This window comes from Chelonia mydas, chromosome 1 (genome assembly GCF_015237465.2).
Source record: "Chelonia mydas isolate rCheMyd1 chromosome 1, rCheMyd1.pri.v2, whole genome shotgun sequence".
Classification (NCBI taxonomy): Eukaryota; Metazoa; Chordata; order Testudines; family Cheloniidae; genus Chelonia; species Chelonia mydas.
Genome location: NC_057849.1, coordinates 336585589 through 336610211, shown reverse-complemented (window position 1 = coordinate 336610211; position 24623 = coordinate 336585589). Strand labels below are relative to the sequence as shown.

General features: G+C 47.7%; 2 protein-coding genes across 3 annotated transcripts in view; one reads left to right on the top strand and one right to left on the bottom strand.

Moving 5' to 3' along the window:
* The window catches only part of LOC102944591 (store-operated calcium entry regulator STIMATE), a 71188-nt gene extending 66079 nt beyond the window's left edge, over positions 1-5109 (top strand). Inside the window, exons 8-9 of one of the 2 annotated variants that reach the window (XM_037889345.2) lie at positions 4267-4324; positions 4411-5109. In XM_037889345.2, coding sequence (XP_037745273.1) covers positions 4267-4311 — 45 coding nt within the window. In that variant the 3' untranslated portion in view covers positions 4312-4324; positions 4411-5109. The remainder of the gene's footprint in view (positions 1-4266; positions 4325-4410) is intronic. The other variant, XM_037889344.2, reaches the window with a different exon arrangement.
* A 3323-nt stretch (positions 5110-8432) lies between these two features.
* ITIH5 (inter-alpha-trypsin inhibitor heavy chain 5) overlaps positions 8433-24623 on the bottom strand; it is a 62785-nt gene continuing 46594 nt past the window's right edge. Inside the window, exons 8-14 of the mRNA XM_037889343.2 lie at positions 23544-23715; positions 21401-21710; positions 17673-18220; positions 17348-17398; positions 15928-16044; positions 12812-13189; positions 8433-11961 (exon numbers count right to left, since the gene is read on the bottom strand). Of these exons, the coding sequence (XP_037745271.1) occupies positions 11663-11961; positions 12812-13189; positions 15928-16044; positions 17348-17398; positions 17673-18220; positions 21401-21710; positions 23544-23715 (1875 nt within the window). The 3' untranslated portion in view covers positions 8433-11662. The remainder of the gene's footprint in view (positions 11962-12811; positions 13190-15927; positions 16045-17347; positions 17399-17672; positions 18221-21400; positions 21711-23543; positions 23716-24623) is intronic.

Here is a 24623-nt window from a genome sequence, read left to right as displayed (position 1 = left end):
CAGTTCTCTCCCTTCCCATCTGACTTCCAGTCTGATCTGCACTAATGTTTGCCTGAATCGTTACACGTTGAGTTGAGGATAGGGTGACCCTATGTCCTGTTTTGGCCGGGACAGTCCCTTTTTAAAGCCCTGTCCTGGCCATCCTGCCTCTTTTTTTGCAAAAGTGGCCATTTGTCCCGTTTGCTCTTGCCGACTTGATCAACGGGACAAATGGCCTCTTTTGCCAAAACAGTGGGATGCAGTGCGGAGGAACGTACTGCGGGGAGGGGTGAGTAAAGATTCCAGCCCCGCTCGTGGGGTCGGGGGGAGGCAGGGCTGGGCTGGGGGCGAGGCAGTGTTCCAGCATGTGCAGGGCTGGCAGGTTTCCAGTGACCGGGCAAGGGCCTCCTGCTACGGGGGGAGCTTGGGCAAGTGGCTGGGGGTGTCCCGTTCTCCCTTTGGACAATATGGTCACCCTCATTGCACAAGAGCTGAGTAAATGCCGGCTGAAATGAAGGCTCCTTGTTCTCCTGCCTCAGCTGGAGTCTGTTGTGACAGTAAACCACAGACCATGTCAATGGCATCACTCTCTTCTCCACTCCGTGAAAACCAGTAGCGTTTTCAAAGCCCTTAATGTTTCCTTTGATCTCTCTGGGTCTGTGGCTTTTCCCCGTGGCAGAAAGCAGATTTAAAAAGCGGGAATGCATGTTTGTCTGTCCTTATTTTCACATTTTCAGGTTGTCTTTGTGACCGCTACTAGCAAGGACCCTTATCGTCCCGATGACGTGCACTGGTTACTTTGGGGTTGGAGTGGGGAAGCTGTGCCATTAGTTCTAATACACCAGCCTTTTTTAACTGGGTACATAAATCGGCACAATTGGCAGACACTTAAATGAGACACTGATTAACATAGCATGCCGTATTTCAGATCAGAGCTGAGGTACGTCGTTGGGTGAGGAGTGGGGAATGAGTGGCCGATCTTTCATAAGCACAAAATTCACTTTGACTTCTTAAAACAGACTAAGTTTTTGTGTTGTCTAAAGCATTGTAACATTAGCGATGAGCAGGTTCTAAAGTAGCTCTGATTCCACCTATCTCTTGGGGGGAAATGGATTTATCAGCTTTCTTCTTTTTACCGGATATGTCTGCATGTCACGCTCGCTTCTTTCTGCATGCTCTATCCTTGTGATAGATCAATTATATGAAGAATCTGAGTTCAGGGTTACTGCAGCTGTCATTATCCACCCTGCTGTCTACAACAAAATAGACTGGCAGAGTATGCCTGCATCTGTGACCCCTGCATCTGTGAGTCAATGCCTGCATCTGTGACCCCTGCATCTGTGAGTCAATCTGTGAGGTTGGACTAGGTGAAATGGCAGAGTTTTAAACATCAACAAATCAGTTGTCTCTTGCTTCTGACTAGAGGCCTGTATCAGAATATGTAAATTACCCTGGGCGTATCTATTGTGTAAATATTGGCACTCAAATGGAACACTGGAACAACAGATCCAGCTGATGGGAAGTGTGTTCTGTACAGGATGTAGCTCAGAGGTGTTTTTAAAATTACAATGCAAAAGAAGCATTTAACTGTGTTGTGGGGGGGAGGGAATGAAAGCAGTCAAATGAATGAACACTTATGGGGGGGGGGTTCATTTCCTTCTCAACTCTCTGGCCCTTGAGTATAAAGAGGCACACACTAGGCAAGCCCAGATTGTAAGAGTAGACATGAGAATATTGGTGAATCATTGGGATACAAGACCAGGATGGCACGGTGACCAAGGGGTTGGGAAACCAGGGTGCTGTTCCCAGCTTTGCCACTGACTTGGTATGGCTTGGTGCCTCTACTGTCTAGACTGAACGCTCTTTGGAGCAGAAATTCTGACCCTTTGTTTCTTACCAGCACTTAGCACGGTGGGCCCCCTCACCACTGCAGTAACACAACCAATGCAACTGTCAAGGACAAGCTTGTGTTGAAGTATCACCTCTCTTTAAGGGTTTGTCTACACAACAGAAGCTTGCACAGGTTAGCCTGAGCGAGCCAGCTTGAATCCAGCTAGGGCAGATGACAATAGCAGGGAAAATGGAGCAGAGAGGGCCAGACCCTGGGTATATACCCACCTTGCTAGCCCACTCCAAGCCCACCTTGTGCTGTTTCCGCCATTATATTACACACCAGCCCAGGGATCGGCAACCTTTGGCACACGGCCCATCAGGGAAATCCGCTGGCAGGTGGGCCGGTTTATTTACCTGTAGCGTCAGCAGGTTCAGCCGATCGCAGCTCCCACTGGCCTCAGTTCGCTGTTCCAGGCTAATGGGGGCTGCGGGAAGCAGCACAGGCCGAGGGATGTGCTGGCCGCCACTTCCCACAGCCCTCACGGCCTGGAACGGGGAACCGCCGTTAGTGGGAGCTGCGATCGGCTGAACCTGCGGATGCTGCAGGGAAACAAACCGGCCCGGCCCGCCGGCGGATTTCCCTGGCGGGCCACGTGCCAAAGGTTGCCGATCCCTGCGCTAGCCTATCAAACTAATTCCCAGGAACAGCTTTAGCTGTGTAACATACCCCAAGAGGGACCAATGTCTTGGTTACAAATAGCACCTGAATAACAAGCCATTTCCCTTTTACTTTCCACTGGTCTCAGTGTGTTGTAAAAGCCAAGTGTGACCTGACAGCATCTCTTAAACATTGCTGGATTTTCTGTGGATTGCTGGAGACGTCATAAAATGTGTGGATCGGGCTGGACTGTGTGGGCCTCTCTAATCCCTTTGAAAATGTTGATTCATTGCAGCAGTTTGTTTTCCCTGTTTAGCCCTCCTGTTGCTGTGGTTACTGGCCCCACCGTGCCGCCTAAATGGTAACGAATGAAAGGCGTGTTCCTTTGTTATGACAGTACACCGGGATCATGCAATTTATGTCCCCCATGATATCCGGGTCCAGGACCGGGGACGAGGCCTTCTTAATAGTCTGTCCTCTGCCAGTTTTTTTGTCTGTTGCATTGAAAACACTCTGGCCAAACAAAGCATGAGCAAATTCTCCCTTGATATGGGCATTTCATAAAGCCAGCACATTTTATACTGCATCCCTAATGCACTGTGTCAGGAAACAGTCCAGAGATCCAGATGACATGATTAATAACCCGCATAAAAATTCAGGCTGTGATATTGTTAGATCTCTCAAGCTGAGCAGGGACAGGCCAGAGCAACACTTACATGGGAGAGCTCCATTAAGGTGATGCAGGAAGCTGTGTTTTAGGAGCTGGTGCTCGTCTGACTGAGCCAACTCTCAACTTGTGCAGCGTGGGCCGGACCGTGCGATTTGGAGGGGCTGTCTTTTAGAGAAGTAAAACTGAAGCTGTCAGAATCTCAGATGTACACGCTATATCCAGGAATCGACCGAGCCCTGGCCATGTTTCCGTAGGGGTTTAGCTACGTCGTCTGCTTAAACTCAACTGATTGAAATATTTGCCTTCTCTTCTACCTTTAACTGTTGCTGAATGCTGTTGAAAAGTTGTAGCCTACTCCAGAGGTGGCTGCATTTTAGTGGTTTAATTAAGTAACTCAACATACGCGACTTTGGCCGGTGCAGAAGACAACAATGGCAGGCCAATGAGATTTTGTGTCTGCTGATCAGAAGAAAGCAGGCTCGTCTGTAATTTTCCTGTACTTCGTTGAATTAGTGGTGGTGGAGTCAATTTTTCTTGTATGTCCCTGAATAAACGTTGTTTACCTTTTATTTTCTGTTTTAAAGAATTATATATATATATATATCATAAATATATTGCAATAGCACCTAGAGGCCTTTACTCCACTGTGCTAGGCACTGTACAAACAGAGTGAAGAACATTTCTTTGCTTCAAAGAGTTTACAGTTTAAAGACAAGATCTTTACAGTGGGTTGGGGAAATGACTGAGCAAACCAAGGGAGGGGAGGATAGGGTACAATAAAATATAGTTTAACATAGGTGGGCATAATGCACAGCAGAAACCACTTAGCCAGCCAGCTGGCGGGCTGACAGATCCGACTTTTGCTGTTCAGCTGATCTGATTTCACTTGATTTTGAACACTCATCTATTCAAGCTGCAAACAGCATGGGATGCCCTGCACACACCTACCCGCTGGGGTAACTAAATGCCTCGCTCTGTAATAAGAAAGTTTTGGTTGAGGAGGGTTTGAGTTTAGATTTTGCTGAGTCTGTCACTTGATTGCGGAGGAATAGGCATCTTGGCCAACTCCTGTATCAAACTTAGGGTAGCTTTGTTGATTGCTCACTGACCTATCTTTATCCTTCAGAGCAGTGCTGTTCTGGGAGATGTTACCTATGGTATGTCCAGTTAAAAGGCATGAAGAGGTATGAGATCTCCAGCCAAACAGACTCTTTAGTCACTGAGCAATAAGTCTCTGTCGAGAGTTGAATTGTTCTTGTTCTTCCTTTAGGTGTTGCTCTGTCCTGACTTGGATTTTGATCAGTCTGAAAGTGACCAAGACATCTCAGGACTCCAAGGAACAGGCCAGAAAGCGACACAGCCAGGCTATCAAGGGGTACTTTAACAGCGACGTCAAACTGAGCCAAATGGAGAGAGTGCCAACCAAGAAACCAGCAGTAGAGACTATTTTAGAAAACTGGACTTTGATCTGATGTTGGAAGTTGGGGTGGGAATGCTAGTCTATTGCACAGTTAAATGGAGATCACATGCTGTGTCGAACCAGATTTACCCTTTGCAGTTATTTTCCTGATGGCGTTTCTGTACCTTCTGCATTCTTGCTGCCCAGTGTGATGGCTGGCTCTTCATACACCATTAACTCCGGCTGTACCTGTATTTGTCTCTAAACTGGACACTCCTAATCCTATCACGGCTAGGACCGTAGAGAGAGATTTCTCTGGCTGGCCAGCTGGCTGTAGAGTTTGTCAGGATGGTGGTAGCATAAGTCAAAATACTATATCTTTTTTATACGACGGAAGATTTACCTTGTACTAACTGCACTGTGACGCTTTCTGCATGCACAGCTTGCTCGTAAATAGCTCACTTGTAAAACGTATTTAAAAATGTCTTTTGAGGTTGGACTGATCATTCCACTGCATCTGACGTTTTTACTCTTTTGTAGGGATTGTAATAAAAGTTTGACTTAAAGTTGCTTCATCTTTGGAATGCATTCCTGGGCTTAACGTTTTGCAAAGAGAGGATGTTACAAAGGAGATGGCTCCCCTTCTAAACTCTCAATCGCAGGGACTTGCCGCTTGCTTTGCATTGCCATATCTGAACTGGAACTGTCCTGTCTTGGCCCAGATGTTAATCTCGTTAAAAATCTGGGCAGTCAGTTGGGTTAATGATGTGAGGAAAAGCTGGTTTTCTAAAGCCAGATTTTTCAAAAATCTGTATCTAAAGTGATCTCTAAAATAAAGCCTTATTTAAACAGGAAAGTTCATCTGGGCAGGAGACAGCTTTCCCAGGGGTCGGTCTAACATCTGGAGAACAAACTCCCTCAGGAAGGACCTAAGGACCGCCCCAAACCTTGCCACCTTCTGCTCCAAATGCAAGACGCCTTTCTTCAGCCTGCCATAAACACAGATTAGCATGTGCACCCTACCAAAACGTTCCATTGCATGCACAATTCTCCCCCCCAGGAGAGGGGAGAGAGAATGAACCCCACGTGACTGATATGAATCGAGTTGCTTAATGCATAACTGGAAGGCATTCAGATTCTACAGTAATCTGAGCATCCTAGAAGTGTAGGACTGGAAGGGACCTTGAGAAGTCATCTAGTCCAGTCCCCTGCACTCAAGGCAGGACCACGTAATAATGTGCTGTATAAGACTAGAAATATTTATGCTGCTGAAAAGAATTTGTGATCCAAAACCCATTGACTTCAAGGGAGAGACAGGGCTTCAAGTCACACCAAACACACATTGGATGACATGCTTCTCCAAATGCACCCACCTGCAGAGCCTAGTGCCTTCACTGGGCGCTATCTAGCTCTTAGCACCTTGGTTTATAGGTCAATTAGGGATTGTCTAAATGAGTACTTGGTTCAGGGCAAGCAGTGTGGAGCCTCTGGTCATGTACTAACCGTGCCCTGGTGCGTGTTAATCGACCTCATTTCAAAGCAGAGTAGATTAAAGGGCACTTGGGAACTATAGTGCGGCAGCAGGATCCAAATGGGAACTTCGGGCATGGCAGGTTAGCGGTAGATTTACACCCCAGCTTGTGGCAAACTAAGCCTTCATTTTTGCAAGCCCTTCTGTAGAAGCATAAATAAGGATTTTGGAGGCTGCCTTAAAAACGTTTTACCCCAAGTGTGTGTGAAGAATTTTTAAACTCTGCTGCTTGAAAAGCACATTGTAGGTGCAAATCCTGAGGATCATGTAGCCTTCACCGAACAGTGCACAGTATTCCAAATGTCTTGAAAGGGGAGGCTTTTGGAATTTCCTGTTAATGTGAGTCAAATGACCCATTTTTTTTCCTACCCAACTGTACTGCTCTTGGAACAAACCCTCAAGAATTGGCCATTCTAAACGGCTTGGCCGGACAGCTATTCGTGAAGATGAGTAAAATCCAAGTTTCACACCCCTCAGTGGAAAACTTGCAGTTGTGTGGGTAAGTTAGCAAAAAGGCCAAATTTCCGGGCTGCAGAAGGGCCTGAACCAAGACCTTACAAACGTTTCATGACACTCATTAAATAAGAATGGGTGAAAACAGCCCAGTGTAGAAAAGGCCATGTGCCCCTGCGCTCTCTTGCCCACCCCCCACCCCCCCAATGTTCTCTTAAAGTCCACACTGCGTGCAGGTAAGATACCTGCCCATGTCTTCAGCCATGGGACTTCCCAGGATGTGCAGTGTCACCGGTGAAAGACCTCCTGCAGCTGATGGGTGGGTATGTCACTGGGGGAACTAGGATAGAGGTGCTTCCCTTTCACCCCCTGCCCCCACCAAGTGGCCTTGGGGGAGCCAGAGGCTCTAGCCTCAGGGGAACCCCTGGACTTTCCCGCCAGAACTGCAGAACGTTGATTGGCTGTTTGCTACAAGCCTCCCCCTCCCTCGGTGTCTCTTCACCTGAGCTTCCCCCAGACCTGTCCTCTTCCCTTTCCTTAAGCTGAGTCCTGCCTAAATAACAGTCCCCCCAACAAAGTGGCACTAACATGCCCTATGCTGCCATCCTTGTTCCCCCACCCTGTCTCTCTCTTGTCTAGTTAGCCAATATTGTCTCCTTGCCCTGAGCTGTTTTTTGTGCGCCAATTGTACAGCGCCTAGCACAATGGGCGGCCTGGTCCATCACGCAGGCTCACAGGCCCTACAGTAATATTAATAGCGTGTGAAGGCAGGATGGCTTGTGCTGTAGGCAATTGGAGCATGACAGGTAGGTGTTCATTCTACAACTGCCCCCCCCTGCCCTTGTTGGCATCTTAGAGGGGACAACTAGCAGCTGGGAATGGAGCTGAGCTATCAGACCTACCAGTACTTCCTCTAGTTCAGAGCTGTAACACTTCTTGCCCTATGCTAATCGTTCTGCAGGGAGTGGCTTCGTTCTCCAGGGAAGTCATACAGCATAAGGCCAGAAGGGCCTAACAGACCAGACCATCTGACCTGCATATCACAGGCCGCCACCACCACCCCGCAGCCCCCGCACACCCATGTCAGTAACCCTACTTAGACCAAGTATTGCAGCCCTCAGGAGACCAGACTCTTCTGTGCCACAGGCAGAGAACAGGAGCCACTGAGGTGCACCAGTGCCTGAGGTCCCTGCAGTGGCAGGGAAATATTAAGTGAGAACTACCCGGACACCATGGTGCCTTTCAGAAGCTCTTGATTCAGAGGAGAATCTAGGATTTGCGATTGCTGCTATCCTAGGGTCCCATCCTGCTCCACTCAAATCTATGCTGCTTAAATTACTGTAATCTCTGAGCACCTCAATCATCATATAGAAAACAACTTTGAAAAAATCTGCCTCACTGTACCCACTCCTCTCCCTGGGCGGCTGTCATAGCTGTTAGTCACATCACCTGCAGCGCTGTTGTAAGACAGTGAGATACTATGGCCATGAGTGTGGTGGAAGAACGTGTAGACTAGAACACCTCCGGGAAGCAGGGAAGTACCGTTATTCTCATCTTTGTGTCTCGGCTTCCCAAAGGACTTGCCTGAGGAAGGCTGGTGGAGCTGGGACTTGAAGAGCTCTCCCATGTCTTTGGCTAGTTCCCTCCACGGCAAGACTCTGACATCTATTGTTTGCATCGGACTCTGGGCCAGAGCCTGCTACTGATTTTTAAACATCTCCACTGCGGTCACGAAGGCCATTATAATCAACCACCTGATACTTGGGGCAGCTGCTTCTTCCAGGTGAATGACTCCTGAGGGTGCTCTTCCCCTATCCAGCAACATAAAACACGTGCACAACCTTCGTCTCATGGCAGGTTCAACCAAGTGCCTGCTGCTTCACACCAAATAAAAACATCACCTCCACGGTCACTGTAAAGTATATTTATTGTGAAAAGTGATAACTGGATCCCCACTGACCAAATCTCAACGGTGCTGTTGTCCGTGCTCCCTATACCTACAGGGTTAGATTTCATCCTTTTGGGGTCAACTGAAATAGCATGTCCCTAATGGGGTGGGGGAGACGTGTAATGCACTCGAAGCTTTAGCAATACATATTTATGTACAGAAAGGGGGAAGAAGGGGGTGTACAATGGAATAAAACCCTACACCTGCCCTAACTAAGCTGCCCTCGAAGGGAACATGCATTTGAACAGGTCAGCACTATGCAGAAAACTCAGACCCTGCCTCTAAAGAGCTGAAATATAGGTGACGGGAGGTGGAAAGTGCGAACCCAGGGAAATCCCGTGGCAATAACTACAGTCCAAAGGTGTCTGATGAGCTCAGGAATGTTTCTTACATGACCAATATCCAGGTCGCTTGCTGCAATTAAAACAGTCAAGTCAGTGCAAGAGTCAGGCAACCGTGGTTCATCGCCATCGATTTTCAGGGTAAGCAGCGAGTTTAAATGGCACAATTTCCCACCCTCTGCGAGATTCCCCTCCCCGCAGCACTTCCTGGTCGTGGGCGCTACCCTGGTGCTGGCTAAGCTTAGCCTTGGCCTGCTAACCAACGCTGTGCTTACTGCTCAGGAGAAAGGCAGCACGCAACACGGTTCCGCAGTGTCTGCCAATTGCTCTTTCGAGAGGATAGTTTCCTGAGAGAGCCGTGCCCAGTGCGGTAGCCTCAGACCATGTCTGCACTAGGGCTTTGTGGGCATCCCAGATTACTATACTGGCAAAGTACGATAGTGTGGACACAGCTATACTGAGCACAAGCGTGTATTTGACGCCGTTCACCCCTGTCCCTGGCGCCTTCCCCTTTTGCGGCGTGAGGGAGACCCTGGTGCACATATACCTGGAGTGCGCCCGGTTGCAGCCCCTGTTCTGGCTCCTCCTGACCATCCTTTTACCTTTCTGGCTGCACTTTTCCCCTCACCTTTTCATATACTCACACCCTATCCATGACCCCACGAAGCCACGGGACCTCCTTGTCAGCTTCCTCCTGGCGCTGGCCAAAGTAGCCATCTATAAGACCAGGGAGAGGAGGTTGGCTGAGAGGGTTTCCTGCGACTGGGGGGCCTATTTCCAGTCGTGCCTTTGCTCACATATCTGGGCAGAATCCCTCTGGGCGGCGTCCACTGGCTCCCTTGACACCTTCGAGGAGCAGGGGGTGCTGTCTGGGGTTCTCTGCTCGGTGTCCCCTTCAGGTTCCCTTTGTTTGACCCTTTGCCTTCACACCTGCCCCTGTTACATTTTTGGATGTCCCCTGTAATTATTTGAGTTCCTGGACCTTGTGGATCCTTCCCTAAGGCTGGGGGAGGGTCCTTTAGCAAGAGGACCAGTGTAGTAAAGCCACCCGCCAGGAGTGAAACAAACTACCCTAGTAAACGCCCAGTTTTGCTGGTATAGCTCTGGCTTCTGTCGACGCAGCCACATCAGTCAGGGATCGCCCCGCGTCACATCCCTGACTGACAGATCTATGCTGGCCGAAGTCTGTAGCGTAGCCATAGCCCTCAGATTCAAATTTCACTGCAAAGCACTGGCAGAATTTTGGCAGCAGCGCTGCATTTGAGGTACCTTAGCGGGGCTTTACGTGGGCAGCTCTAATGGTAGCGTTCTCTGCCACAAGCAAGAAAATTCACTAAAACAGGAGATTGAACTGAGCAATGCTGCTAGCCCAATGCTTCCCCACAATACAGCATTAGGGAGCACAAGGATGCTGTGGGTGAAAGATGTCCTAGACTCCAGATGTGATTAGAATGTTTAAATATACAAATATCAGCTCTGAGTTAGTCTATTTCTCCTAGGCCAAAGCAGTTCTTCAGTGCTCTCCGAACACCTGGATATCATTTGGCTGCTTAAGGTGCTTTCACCCCTTTCCCCCTTCCCTTTGAGCCCCCGGGGAGATACAGTAAACTTTAGTTCAATTCTGGCCTCCCATGCACATGTCTTCATGTTTGCTGACGTCCTCTCTAGCAGCCTTTTCTAATAAAAGATCTCCCTGGAGGGTGATGCACAGCATTATTAAATGATGCCTCGCTTTAAAATAGACCAGTCTCTACATTTTGGTTAGGCAAAATCCTCGTGAGTGGCTTGCTCAGCTTCCACAAACCCCTGCAGCATGGGTATCTCTTTAACGGCCCATTTCACAACCTCATTTTGCCAATTGCCTTCATTGCACGGAAGCAGAGACGAGGAGTGTCAGATTATAAGCGTTTGGGGATCGGGAACGAATAAAGATCACATTCTGCCATGGGCCCAGACTGTAACAGTTATATGGGATTTGTATTTCAGTACAAGAGCTGGGACCGTTTTGTGGCCAGTGGATTTGGAGCCTGGCTGACTGTTCCTATCCAGAGAATTTAAGAAAGCTTCTATTAAATAGAGTGGGTGCCTAGTGCTATGATCAAGCAGATGTGGTGTGGGTTAAAGCCTCCTTCCTTTCCGAGACAGGAGAGACCATGGATTGAAACATTTAGTCAAGATGCTACAAGGGGTGGAAGTTACACCACCACTGTCATTGTTCCAGGCTGTAAATGCTTTTTAGGATGTTCCAATGCGCTATCAGCAAGACGCCTCACGAGGGCGTATATCACTAGTGAGCCTCTCTGGTGGCTAGAGGTACACACTGTCGCACTTAACACCACATTCAACACGTGTATGGATAGCCAAGAAACCAACGCCCTGCTGTGGCTCACTGGGTCTGCGTTCAATTTGTTCATTAACCCTCTGATGACCGTGGGCTTTCCTTTGTGGGATGCTTTCCCTAAAAGCACGTCTGCCCGAGATAGTTATGATAGCAGGTATCTCATGTCATGTTATCAAAGGAAAGGTTGTGTTGTGTGACTTACGTCTTACCTTCTGTGAGTAGCCAGACGCTGGTGGGTATTGCGCAGATCCACCTGGGTGTTTATTTTTACACCTGTATCTTTCTATACTGCTAAATCTGACATACCTCCTCTCTCCCTCCCTTCCCACCAGGGGAGCACGTTAGCCCAAACCTCACCCTCCCTGCACTCAGCACCATGACCTGCCAGTACAGAAGCGGGGAAGCTGATTTCCAAAGGGAAAACATTTGTTTCTTTGGCACTAAAAAAAAGTAAGAACCACCCGCAGGGTTATTGTTGTTGAATCTGCTGATGCAACCGGTGATCGGCCTTAAAGTCTGTTAGCCATCCCGAAGCTGGTTCCTGTGTCGAAGGGATGAGCAGCAAGATAATCCTTATAGTCTCCATCGATCAGTTTGTCTGCATTGTTCTTGGCAAACCAGCAATCGACCTCCTGCTCGCCGTTGTAGATCTTCCTCTGCTTCCACACAACAGGAACCAGCCTACCTTTTACCTTTAGCACGTTCACTGGCCTCGGGTTCGGCTCTTCTGTTGAGTTCTGACTGACCAGCTGGGGACTTCCACCCAGAGGGTCCTGGGTAAGTTTGACTTCATGGTACAAGAACTGACCTGCAAGGAAAGATTAAACTTACTCCTAAAGAAGCTGCTTTGCTTTGCGACAGAGTCTTTTAAAGGGGTCTCCAAAGCAGCAGCCAAATTACCAGGTTTCAATGGCTCTGGGGCTCCTGAAGGGTTTCCCAGCGATGGTGGAAAGAAGCTATGTTCTACAATTCTTTTGTTAATCTCTCACCCACACACAGGGAACTGGGACGAGAAATCTGCTCCTTCTTCACCTCCAGAAACACAGGCCTTGGCCAGTTAAACTTGGAAACTGCTTCTTGAGCTGTCAGTAGCAGAGAGCCTCCTGTTCCTCTCTGGGGGCTAAGCCCGCAGGAGGGTAACATCACTTGTTTTAGACCCACAAAGCTCAAACAAAGGGTGGAAAGAGAGTGCAGTGATTAGGGCACAACCCTAGAACTCAGGAGACCATTCTCAGCTCTGCCACAGGCTTCCTGTATGACCTTGGGCAAGTCCCTTGTTGTCTCGGCCTCAGTTCCCCAGTGGGCAAATAGCACTTCCCTACCTCACAGGGGTGTTGTGAGGATAAATATGTTAACATCTGTGAGTTGCTCAGATATTATAGTAATGGGGGCCGTATAATTACAATCGATAGATACACTAGTGGGAGACGCGTCACATGGAGAACAGAGGGGTGAGAACGTTGAGAACATTGATGGCAGACAAGCTGGTCATGACGGGATCGAGGCAAGAGTCCCACTTCTCGGCTGACCCATCCCATTCCTCAAGGCTCACCACCTCCTGCCTCTGTCCCTCAAACCCCTTTGAAATAGTCGCTTCTCCCATATCACCCATCTGAACAGTTTGCTACGGGTTACAACTGAAAGAGCATGACACCTACCTAGCAGTCCATGGGAATGAGGGGAGAGCCCTTTACTGTTGGAAATGTAGAATCCCAGGTGATTCCTCTGGTAGGGGGCAGGATTCTTGTACTGGTGGATCAGGATGATGAAGCTGATGGTGCCATGTATTGCCACGGTGACATTGGAATTGGCAAAGATAGACACCTCCAGGCCACTGCTCCCCACCGTGGCACTCCGGTCACATGGCAAAATGAGTCTTTCCCCATCATCCAGGATGACCTTGGTGGGTGTGATCTCGACGTAGGATCGCTCTGGCTTATTGCTGAGGATCGTGATGGTGGTGAAGTAGGTGCGTTGTTTCTTGTGGCCATTGGGAGGAGCCGGGGCTCCAATTAACTGCCCGTTCACAGTTACACCTTTTAGAGGGAAAAAACAGTGGTTTAAAATGTGAGTGAATGAACCGCTCCGAGCTGCCGCGGTGGATCATGCATAATGAAAACCTCATTTTGAGTGGACACTGAAGTACCACTCATGCTGGGATCCTAGTTCTCCCAGCTACCATCTTGTGTAAAACAATGGGGCCAACATTTTCAAACTTGATTGCCGCAAGTTAGGCCCCTAACACCATATTTGGACATCCAAGTTTTAAAACAGGCCCCAGTCTATTAGCCGAGTCCTGCCACCATTGCCCTGGTCAGTGTGAGAGAGGATATTTTACCTGAGCGCTGTGTTAGCATGGTATTTGCAAACTGCATTATCATCTACCTAGGGCAGGTAGGCGATGGCTTGCTTTGACAAACACCATCCTAGAACCCTGCTCAATCACACAGAGTGTTAACTAATCCCATTCTGCACAGGACCATGGGGTAGAATTATTTCTGATAAGAGAGGAATTGGATCTGGCCTAATACCACTGTTCTCTAGGAGTCAGGGTTGTGGGTCATTCTCTGTAGGCTGCAGTACACCTAATGTGGCAATGGTGAGAGGTTCTGGTCCAACAGCCCTGAAGCCCTGCTGCCTAAGGCCAGAAAAGGTCCAACGCTCCTTCACAGGCGACAGCAGCAGAAGTGTGATGGACCCCATCTTGGCCAACATACCAGGGACTGAACCAGGACTCCCAGAGCTAAACGCACAACTTCTACAGCCTGAGCGAAACAACCCTCATAGTCTCTGTGCATGGGCACTGAGAGGCACCTGTAACTCCAGTGGGTTACACACGCTTCTCCCGCTCTGCCCTTCCAGCGTGCCTCAATTCTGCACCAGAGAAGCCACAGGTAGGGGTGGGAGGCCGTGCTTACAGTGTGCATGGCTCAAAGGGGTTGCAGACCCGGCAAATAAAAATTCTACCACTTGAGCCTGGTTGCTGAGGGGCACGTTTCACCCCTGGCTAAGGGAAACCTTCCCTCTGATTGCCTGCGTTTGCCCCGCCTCCTGGGGTATAAGCTGCCGATCAGCACTCTCTCCCTCTCCCTTCAGGAGCCCACACTGTTCTCTTGGCGGGGCGGGGGAGCGGAAAAAGCCCAGCAGCTCAGGGCTGCTCCACTCCCTCTCCTCCTTTCCCCACCTGTGAGCAATGGGACGGCTCCTCTGTAACTCCCTCCCTGCCGCACCCAGCCTGCTAAGGGGGGGTGAAGAGATGACGGGGGAGTGCAGGTGAGACTGGGTGGGGTCAGAACCGATGGAGGGCTGGGGGAACCGGCCGGTGTGACGTCACTTTCATTTCTTTGCAAAATGACAGACACCGCCCTCGGAAGGTAACAATGGAGGGTCACAACTGGCCTCGCGCCGTCAGTGCAGAGGTGAAAAGCTCCCTATCCTGTGGTCACAGGGGAAACGTTCATTCCTTTCTCCATACACTTAACTGCCATTTATCTGAACCTGGGTGACGCTGTTCTCCCTCAAGCGCACTCTCCTCTCAAGCCACAAAAAATCAGCCAACCTAGCCGGTGAAGGAAGCTAGTGGTCTGTCTGCAAGGGGTTCGGTGTATACTGAAGAAAGCAGAGGCTGGACACAGATGGGACAGGGAAGTTGGGCCACTGCTACAAAAGTGCCACACAAAATAGCTCTCCAGTGACTTTGTTTTGTTTCGTTTTTTCCTTGTCAGACAGACTTTCGTATTGCCTTTCATTTTTACGCCCCCGCCGCCGCTCCACGGCTTTCCTGCTTAGCAAATAATCCACTTACTAACCATTTTGCTTAGGAATTCCAGGTCAGATCTGAATTTTGGACAGTCAGGGGGGTCACACTGGTCTATGCAAAGCAGAGACTTAATCGTTTGTGATCCAGCTTTCTCAGGACTGATCCAGAGGCAAAAACTGTTTTAGTGCAATTACTATAGACCCTCCATTAAAACAAACTGTCATTAACTGCCTCAGTGCTCAGGGACCCTTCTACTGCAGTTTGACAGGGACTTAGCACTGAAGGCCGCCAGCCCCCCTAAGTAAGCAGTATACATTTAAATGCTAATAACTAGGTCAGATACAAAACCTGCCCACCCCACTGCTGGAGAAGACTCTGCAAGCAGTGGGCTATGGAAGCAGAATCAGTTAGTGAAACCTGCAGATGGAGCAAAGGGGGGCCCAGAGCCCTAGCATAATCTCTAACAGTGGGAGGCTGTTGGCTTATGTAAGTGCCACAAGTTTAGCATCGAAACTCAAGATGGCCATTTATTTAGCTGTGCCTGCTCCAGCTGTAGTCAAATGCGGCATACAGACCACATGTGTCTTACCTAACAGGTGCTGCTTGCTCAGATCAAGCTGGAGCATTGCATTCTGGGTCTTTGTATTTCCATGGTCCCGATCTCCGTATTAAATATATGGGGTGGTGGCAATCTGTTCCATTTGACATGAAGTAGTTGCAGCTCCTGGCTGCCTGCCAGTGGAGCCCTCGGTTGGGCAAAGTTTGGGCACCCCTCAGCAGGTTCTGCATGTGATTGGTGCTAAGCCATAGACAGCCACTGGGGTCTTATGTGCCTCCATCTCCCCATCTGTAAGATGGTGACAGTGCCTTCCTCCCTCTCCGGCTTGTGGTAAGTTTAATGCATAAAGCACCTTGTTGCTAAGTATTTTCACTGTAGGACTGATACCTGCAGCTCAAATTTCCCCAGTGCAGCAGCTGCTGGGGTAGCTCCAACAGGATTCCTCATTATCTTACCAGATTCATTATGATCGGAGACCAGTCTGAGAATGTCCCCTGGTTGCCCATCAATATTGAAGCAGACAGCTAGCTTGCTGGAGGGGAAATCAATGACAAAGTGAGGGTCTCCATCCGCTGAGAAGACATGAAAAGGAGAACAAAGGTAAGAGACGTTCACGGAACACCAGTATCCAAGTGCCGAATCTCACAAAACAGGTTTCAAAGAGCCTCATCTCTGTTTTCTTCAAGATCTACTGGTACATTTTTAAAGGGTTTATGGATAGCTTGTTTTGTTTCCCCACAAAAAATGTTGCGTTTAAGGTGAAAAGTCAAAAACTAAAATATTTCATTTCTGAAGTGCTGCCATGGTACTTCATGGGAGTTGTAGTTCGGGTGCCTCATGCCCCCATTATCCTATATATAGGCCAGGCTCCCTGGCTCAACTACATCTCCCATGGTGCACCACAGTCTCCCCTCTTGGTGAAGAGCTGCTGCGTAGTCATGGTGCATCATGGGAGATGTAATCCTGGCCCATGGAGAATAATAGGTGTGTGAGGCACCCAAACGACAACTCCCATAAGGTACCATGGCAGCACTTCAGAATTGAAACATTTCTTTTTTCAGCTGAAAACATTTTGAGTGTTCAGTTTTTCGATGAAAAATCAAAATTTTCCCTGGGAAGTAGCCACTTCTTGTTTAGTCCAAAACCCAATTTTCTATCAATAAACAGTTTAGAGGGACAATTTTTGACCAGCCATAGGATTAGCATCACCATCAGGCACAATGAACGTTAACAGTTGAGTCTGGGCAAGTCTTCCTGCTCATCAATATTAATTTGATGCAGTAGCAGGTAGATTTCCCACACAGCAAGTGACCCACTCCTGCAGCGCCAGCTGGTGGAACACAGCCATACAGAGATTGGCCTGAGCTGTGAACTTCAGAGCTAGGCATGATCTTCTTTGGTGTCTGGTGAAGTTCAGATCTAGGGTCTTGGTTTAGGTCTATGTAATGTTTTAAAGGATGGTTGAAAAAACAATTAAAAATATTGTGAAAACTTTTTGACATTTTTTACTGTCTTTTAAAATTTCAGCAACATTATTCTGAAAATCAAGTTATTGTGACCAGCTAAAATATTGAAATAAAGCCCTTATGACCCCTAAAATGAACTGGCTGTTTTAAATAATGCACCTATGTCTTCCTAATATACCACCCCGCTGTGCTTCCTAAATAGCCCTCTTGCTAACTTTTAGCAATTCCTGATCCTCTCTCTTTTTTTCTTTTTTCTTCCAAATTACTGTATTGTAATCAAATGAATAGGATCTTTGCTGGTTTGCTCCAGGAGGGTGTATGCCAAAGGCACTAAGAATTGTGGCTTTGTAAACCAACCATTCTTTATCTTCAGTTACGAAGTATACAGAATTGGGAAATAGACACTGACCTGACGTTTTGGATATTTTAATTCTTTCTTTGTCTGGTTGCTTGGATACACCTAGAAGAGGGGGAAGAGAAAGCAGCCAGAGTTACGGGTACAATAACAGACTAAGCAATGTTACAACAATGTTCCCAAAACACTGCTCAGAGTAATTACATGACTTGCCCAAGGACATACGTTGAGGCATTAGCAAAACCAGGATTATAATCCCAGTCTCCTACCTCCCAGTCCTGTGCTTTAACCACGAGACAATCCTTTCTAATTAAATCAATTTTGAGGTGTGCCTATTTTGAAGGAATGTGTCCAATTATTATAATTATTTAGTTTGTACCTGGTGGTACTTTGTGTCCTTGCAAACTCTGCACTGTTTCCCCAATGCCCTCAGTAGAAGGACTGGCATGAATCTCCTTAGGCCGGTCTGCCTGTAACTCCTTCATCTTCAGGGAGGTGAAGGGGGTGATGAAGTTGTAGGTCAGGGCCAATGACTTGGCTTTATCCATCAAGTGTTGCCTCTCCTCACTGTCATCACTCTTCAACCAGGAGGTCAGCAGTTCCTTGATGGTGAGATAGCTCCATGCCCTTTCAGCATAATTCTGAGCCTCCTTGCCATCCTCCATGCCAGGAGAGCCCCTGATGTCATTCTTGCTTGGGACGTCTATGGCCACGTCGGTTTTCAGGAGGATGTACTTGTTGGCGTTGCTGGCCGTCACCTCCACGTGGAGCTTGCCCGAGTTGCGCTCGATGAGCTTCCCGGCAATGACAATTTCGGACCCATTGAAGTAGTTGGGGAAGAGGTTCTGAGTGACCTGCTCCACGCTGTCTTTGGGATAATCGACCCGGATGTCGGAGAGAAGGGGCGTCCCTATCTCGTCGTAGAACCTGAAACAAGTGACATTTCCCACAGGTTAGTGTTTTCAGCCAGGTACTCACACGCCCACACAGGTACCTGTACGCAGGGGTACACACACACACACAGTGCTGAATTTGCACTCGGGGTGGGATATTCCCCCAAGGTAATATCAGAGGCATGTTGGTAGGAGGTTTCCTTTCCCTGGTTCTTTGAGCATGGATCCTGTGCTAGGATCTAGAGGCTGTATTCCACATGATCTCTTCTGATACAGGAGGCCTGGAAGGGGACGATCTCAGCACAATTTGTTTTATGATTCTGTGAGAGTCAGAATGGCTTCCACTAGACCTGGAGATTATACACCCGTAATATATCGGTGTTTCATCTAGGGCTTTGTTACAGGACCTACCACATCCCTGGGAATGTCTCCCACTTGGTTGGATTGAAAAGCGTTTATAAGGGACCCAGACCTGAGTTTACGGCTGCATGATTCTCCTGCTACAACTGGGGGCCTGACTGAGACCTAAAGCCACCTGGAGAGCACTGCATTCTCTACCAGGCTTGAGCTTTCTAGTCTCAGCCTCCTCTTCTCTTGCAAGGCAGGACTCGCAGAACCGTGAAATCAGGTATTGAAAGATAAACGAACAAAGAACTGACTTCAACTCTATTTTTGTGGCCAAGCTACGTTCATTTTTCATGCCTGCACATACAGGCTGTTAAAGAGCTGGGACTTTGAACATTTTTATTTTTCTCTTTATAAAAAGCTTTTCAGTTCCCTTTTTTAGAATAATATTGAGCACTCTAGTGCCCTCAGTCTAGGGACCTCAAAGTCCTTTGGAAGCATCAGTTAACCCTAAGAGTGCTATTATTCAATCCATTTCACAGAGTACTACAACAAAGCACAAGTGACACTGGGACTTGCCTGAAACCACACAGAGGGTCAGTGGCTTTGCTGAGAGGACAACCCAGCAATCTGGACTCCATTTTACCTACTCCAACCACTGGACAACACTCCACTACCTTTACAAGCAAGTCTTTTCTCTGATGAGCTCTTGTGGCCTGATAGAGCTCCCGCCGCTTTCAATGGTTCAGGATCAGACACTGGTGGATGGGTTTCCACAATGTATTAAAGTCCAGAGGGCAAACAGGCTAAGTATAGTGTAACAGAGCAACACAACTATGATTGGAGGTGTGCAGGCTCACCCCTATGGATACCTAGGGGAACTAGAGTTTTTTCCCCAATGGAAAATTTCATTTATTTGGCAGAAATTCAAACACCAAAAAATGCTGGTCAAAACCTGAATAACTTCAATGTGGAAATACAGCCATAGTGCCTCATGGGGGTTGTTGTTTGGGGGACTCGTGCGCCCATTCTCCTCTACAGGTTTGGCTTCCAGGTTGAGCTACATCTCCCATGGTGCACCATGGTCTCCCTCTTGAAGAGGGGAGGTAGTGCTATATGAAAATCCCTGGCTATGGTGTACCATGGAAGACATAGTCCGGTCAGGGAGCCCAGCCCATTGAGGTGAATGAGGACAGAAGGCAACCAAACTATGACTCCCATGAAGCTATGCTGCAGCATTTCCAAATTCAAATGTTTTAGGTTTGAGGTGAAATATTTTTCAATAAAAAACTCAAATCAAAATTTTTCACAGAAAGCAGACGCTGTTTGTGCCTCAGAACCTTAATATTGTCTAACATCTATTTAAACGGGCAACGAGTCCTTCTTTCTCCACTTGCACCATGGGGCGAGATGATGTAAGTGTCTCCCAGCTCTCCAGCCATCCAGATTTAGGCACACACGCAATATCTCTGTCAAAAGAATTTAAACCAAAGTCTTGTTCTGAAGGGCACCAAAGCTGTACTATGGTACACTGTATCTTGAGTGGGGGGAAGAACTCCCAAGTAGCCATCCAGCCATGGAAAGAGCTCTACAGCCATAAGACCATCAGAACGGCCAGACTGGGTCAGACCGAAGGTCCATCTAGCCCAGTATCCTGTCTACAGACAGTGGCCAATGCCAGGTGCCCCAGAGGGAATGAACAGAATGGGTAATCAACAAGTGATCCATCCCCTGTTGCCCACTCCCAGCTTCTGGCAAACAGAGGCTAGGGCAGCATTTATCAAATACGGCCACCGTGGACTTTTCTTGCGGCCACAGCCTCCTGGGCAGTGATTTCGGGGGTGGGGGGAGGGCTGCAAAGCAGCGGCCGCCCTCCCCCAGGGCCACCAGTAGTGATTGAGCCCTGCCCACCTCTGGAGACCCAAAAACTGGAGGAACAGACAGCCAGTGAGTTCCCCACCTTCCCACCACTGGTGGGGTCAGGCTCCAGCCCTGTGGTGGCAGGTGGCAGGCTCCAGCCATGGGGCTTCAGGCTCTGTTCCCGGGCTGTACGGTGGCGGGCTCTGGCCCCAAGGTCACCCCCCTCACACCACCCCAGTTCCTTGCTGCCTCTATATCCACCTCGCCACCCAGAGCTTAATTTGTCCCCAGGTTTGCCTGGGCTGAGTAAGTCTGCTGTGAAAAGTGATATTTGTATGTTTGTTAGTATCACTTTGCACAGCAGGCTTAGTAACTAGGAAGTCTTTTTAAAAAGCAACCAAAAAAGCAAAAGACACAACAAGAAAAAGGATAAGAACATGCAAAGCACCCTATTTGTGTTTCTATTCGGTTTAGGGTCAGTAAAGAATAGAGACAACTGTACATTAGTTTTATTATTGAGTCTGCAAAAAAAAATTATACATAAATAAATTACACTGACTTAGATACGTGTATGTGCGTACTTGTTTGTTTTTCCTAAAGTTAATTACGTATTTTAGGGAAAATTGTCAGAGCAGCCACCAGCAAGAGTTGGTGGCTGCACTCTGAGACCACAAAGAAAATTGAGCTGAGAACCCCTAGGCTAGGGACACCATCCCTGCTCACACTTATCTGACCTGCACCTTTCAACCACAGTCAAACCTGTAACAGCCCCAAGTTTTTGGGGAGGAGGTGGAGTTTTGAACCTGTATCGGCACCCATATTTTGCTAATGGCCCATATCTTTATAAACAAATTTCCCTGGGAAAGCCGAAATCCAGATCCACCATCTGCAGCTAGAGCCTGTCTCTACTGTGAATTTATCTGAGGTCACTCCTCCCCACACCCATGCCCACAGGAGTGACCCAGTCTCATCCAAGGCCCCAGTGCGTCCAGGGCAAAGCTCAACAAACCCTTTCAGCTGTGCGGCTGCGTCCTCGTCCTCCTGGATCTGCCGCATCATGCCGCAGTTCTCCAGGGACATCCTCTCCAGCAGCTTATAGTCGACGTCGTTGCCAATGCCGATGGTGAAGAGGCAGAACTTCTCGCGGATGGCCTCCTTGGTGTTGCTGAGGATCTTGGAGGACTGCATCTCCCCGACTGTGGGCCGCCCGTCTGTCAGGAAGATGATTAGGGAGACGCTCCTGGCGTCGATGTCGTTCTGAGCGATGTAGTTGTTAAGCAGCTTTGCACTTGTCTGGACAGCCTCATTAATATTAGTACCTGGGAATGCAGCAAAGTCATGAGCTTATTTTCCTGATTAAATGCAGTGCACATGGCTGACAAGAAAATCTCAACAGCTTGCAAACATCTGATATGTTCTACTCATTGCGATGTGCCCTTTCCCTCAAAAATGGTATTGTTCCTGTAAGCAGGCTGTTATGCCACCTCTTGACAGGTCTGTATCTCTGTCAGTGGGCACCACTACGCATGTAATATTTGACACTGCAACAGAGGAGGTGGAAAACAAGGCTAAAAATACTAGAGATAGTCCTGAAGCGAAATCCTGGCTCCATTCTTGAATGTTAGAAGTTGGGAATCAAAACCCAGAACCCCAAATGGAATTTTGCAAATGGTCTTTATAATGGGTCCAAAGCAAAACTCCAGAGCCAAACATCCCAAATCTCTTGCACTCAAAATGCAAATCCAAAGTTGTAGCTTGACATATTTTTCAAAACCAGAGGAAAGAAATCCCCCATGCTTACCAGTATCCTTTTTAAACCATAACTCAAAAAAATAACATTGAAGACTGAAAGCAACGATTTTTTTTCCAAAAAAACATTTTGTGGTAAAGGGCCCATTTGTGGAAAGGTAGGTGGGTGTACAAATACGAATGTGAAGACACTCACCCAACAACTGTTTGCTAAATGAGACACATTAAAGAAACAAATCAGACCGGTACACTCGCTGAGATGGACAATCAATACATCTCTCTTTTCCAAACTCCAAAGTTTGGCATGCCGTTAATTATTTCACTTTGTTTTGAGTTGTAATTAGTCATATCCACTCAATGCAGGCTCAGCTGGCCCTTACGTGGTTCTTCTTTGACACCTCTGGGATACCATGCTTTGTTCATTTGGTAATCACCTTTGGTAATTGTTTAGCTAGGCATGTTCACCTCCCCACCCTGCCTCTTCCTAAACTCTTTAGCTAGTAGTACAGGCAATGCAACCGACCATCCTGTTTGCTCATTTTTCCTTTGGAATGCTTCAATTAGAATGAATGCTTATTGTTTAGGCTGATAAGGAAAAGTAGGGAAAGCCCTTACAGATCTTTGGCCAGCTGGAGTCTCTGGTCTTCCCAGAATTTCTTGAGATCATTTTACAGGGCTTTGTGCAGGTCATTTGGTGCTTAGACGTTAAACTGATGATGGGTCCCCAAGAAGTACATTAGGTTACCAGGGTTCCCAAACATATTTATACTGTGGACCACAACTTAACAGAGAGATCATTGCACCAAATACCTCCTCTTGTATTACAATTAGAGGATTATTATTTATTTATTTTGTTACAGTAGTGCTAGGATCCCTAGTCATGGACCAAGACCCTCTATGCTAGGCACTGTACAAACACAGAAGTCAAACAGCAAGTCAAACACAGAACAAAAAGACACCTTCCCTTCCATTTGCAATCCCTGCGGCAGCTCCTGCAACTGCTTGCATGCTAAACTAACATTAAGAAATTCTTGAATATATCTCCAGCTGCCCCTTAACAGTTGCTTAGCAGCTGGAAACAAGGTGAAGGAGCCAGCACCATGTGACCAGCCAGCTCTCTGTAGGCCACAGTTTGAGAACGGCTAGCTTAGATAGTTGGGAATCTTGTGTGATGAGAAGTCAGAGGGTGGGATTTTCAAATATGCTCAGCATTGGGCTAAATCTGCTACCAGGGAAATGAACAGTAAAGTTCCTATTGACTCAGACAGCACCAGAGAGAGGCCAATGCTGAGAGCACTTTTGATAATTCCACCTGGTGTTCCCTGAAGAGATCTGCAAGGTCTCAGGATAGTGTAAATTAATCAAAGGAACAAGTCAATCTCATCTGGGTCTCCATAGCCTACCTCCAGTAGGTGAGATGTTATGGATGTACTTCTTGGCATCTCTTATGTTGTTTGGAGTCACTGGCTCCAGATGGTCCTTTTGCCAGACCTTGATTCGGTCAGAAAAACCGACAATATTGAAGTGGTCCTCTGGCCTTAGGTCCCGGAGAATGGTGAAGAGAGCATCTTTGGTCTAAAGAAAAGAAAAGAAAAGTACAAGTCAAATTCTCACTGCTTTAATGACAAGGGCCCAGATCCTCAATGATATTTAGGCACCTAACTCCCATTGATTCCAATGGGAGTTGGGCGCCTAAATACCTTTGAGGATCTGAGCCAATAAGCCTCACTCCCTAGATGCTTATTATTTGTATTACAGTAGCACCTCGCGACCAGGGCCCCACTGTGTTAGTTGCTGGACAAATATATAATGAAAAGACAGTCCCTGCCCAAAAAAGCTTGCAATCTAAGTGTAAGATGGGAGACACCATTTGGATACAGGGGACAGACGGGGCAGGACAAGGGAACAGTTATGAGTAGTGGGGCAGTGGCCGCAGCACACCCACTGCCTAACCATTGTCAAGTCTTTTCTAGGCATCGTGGCGTAGGTTTTAAGAAGAGATTTAGGGGAGGATAGTGGCTTTGCAGGTATTTACAGGCATACGGGGCAGCCTGGCAGAATGCATGAAGGTGCTCATCCAAAAGAGTGACATATGGAGTAATCCAGGGTGATAGAAATCAAATATTTCTAGACCTGAGGTTTTTATACAAAGAAAACCTGGAGAATAGCACAAATGTCCCATCAAGTGGTGAGGCCAAATTCCTCTTGATTCTGCACTGAAGCTGGCGATTTCATTGCAAACAAATTACCCATTGCAATGGAATGTCTTAGTCATCCCTCCAGCTGGTGATCTGGGGTCTGATCCAAGGTCCATTTGAAATCAGTGGGACTCTTTCCATCAGCTTCAATGTGCTTTGGATCAGACGACGGGTGCCCTGAGCAGCTCCTAGTGATCCGCATCCAATTTGTAAACCCTTCCCCAATTTTATTTTGATGATTTCTCTTTCCCCCTTTCCAATCTGGCAATAACTGATATTTAATCC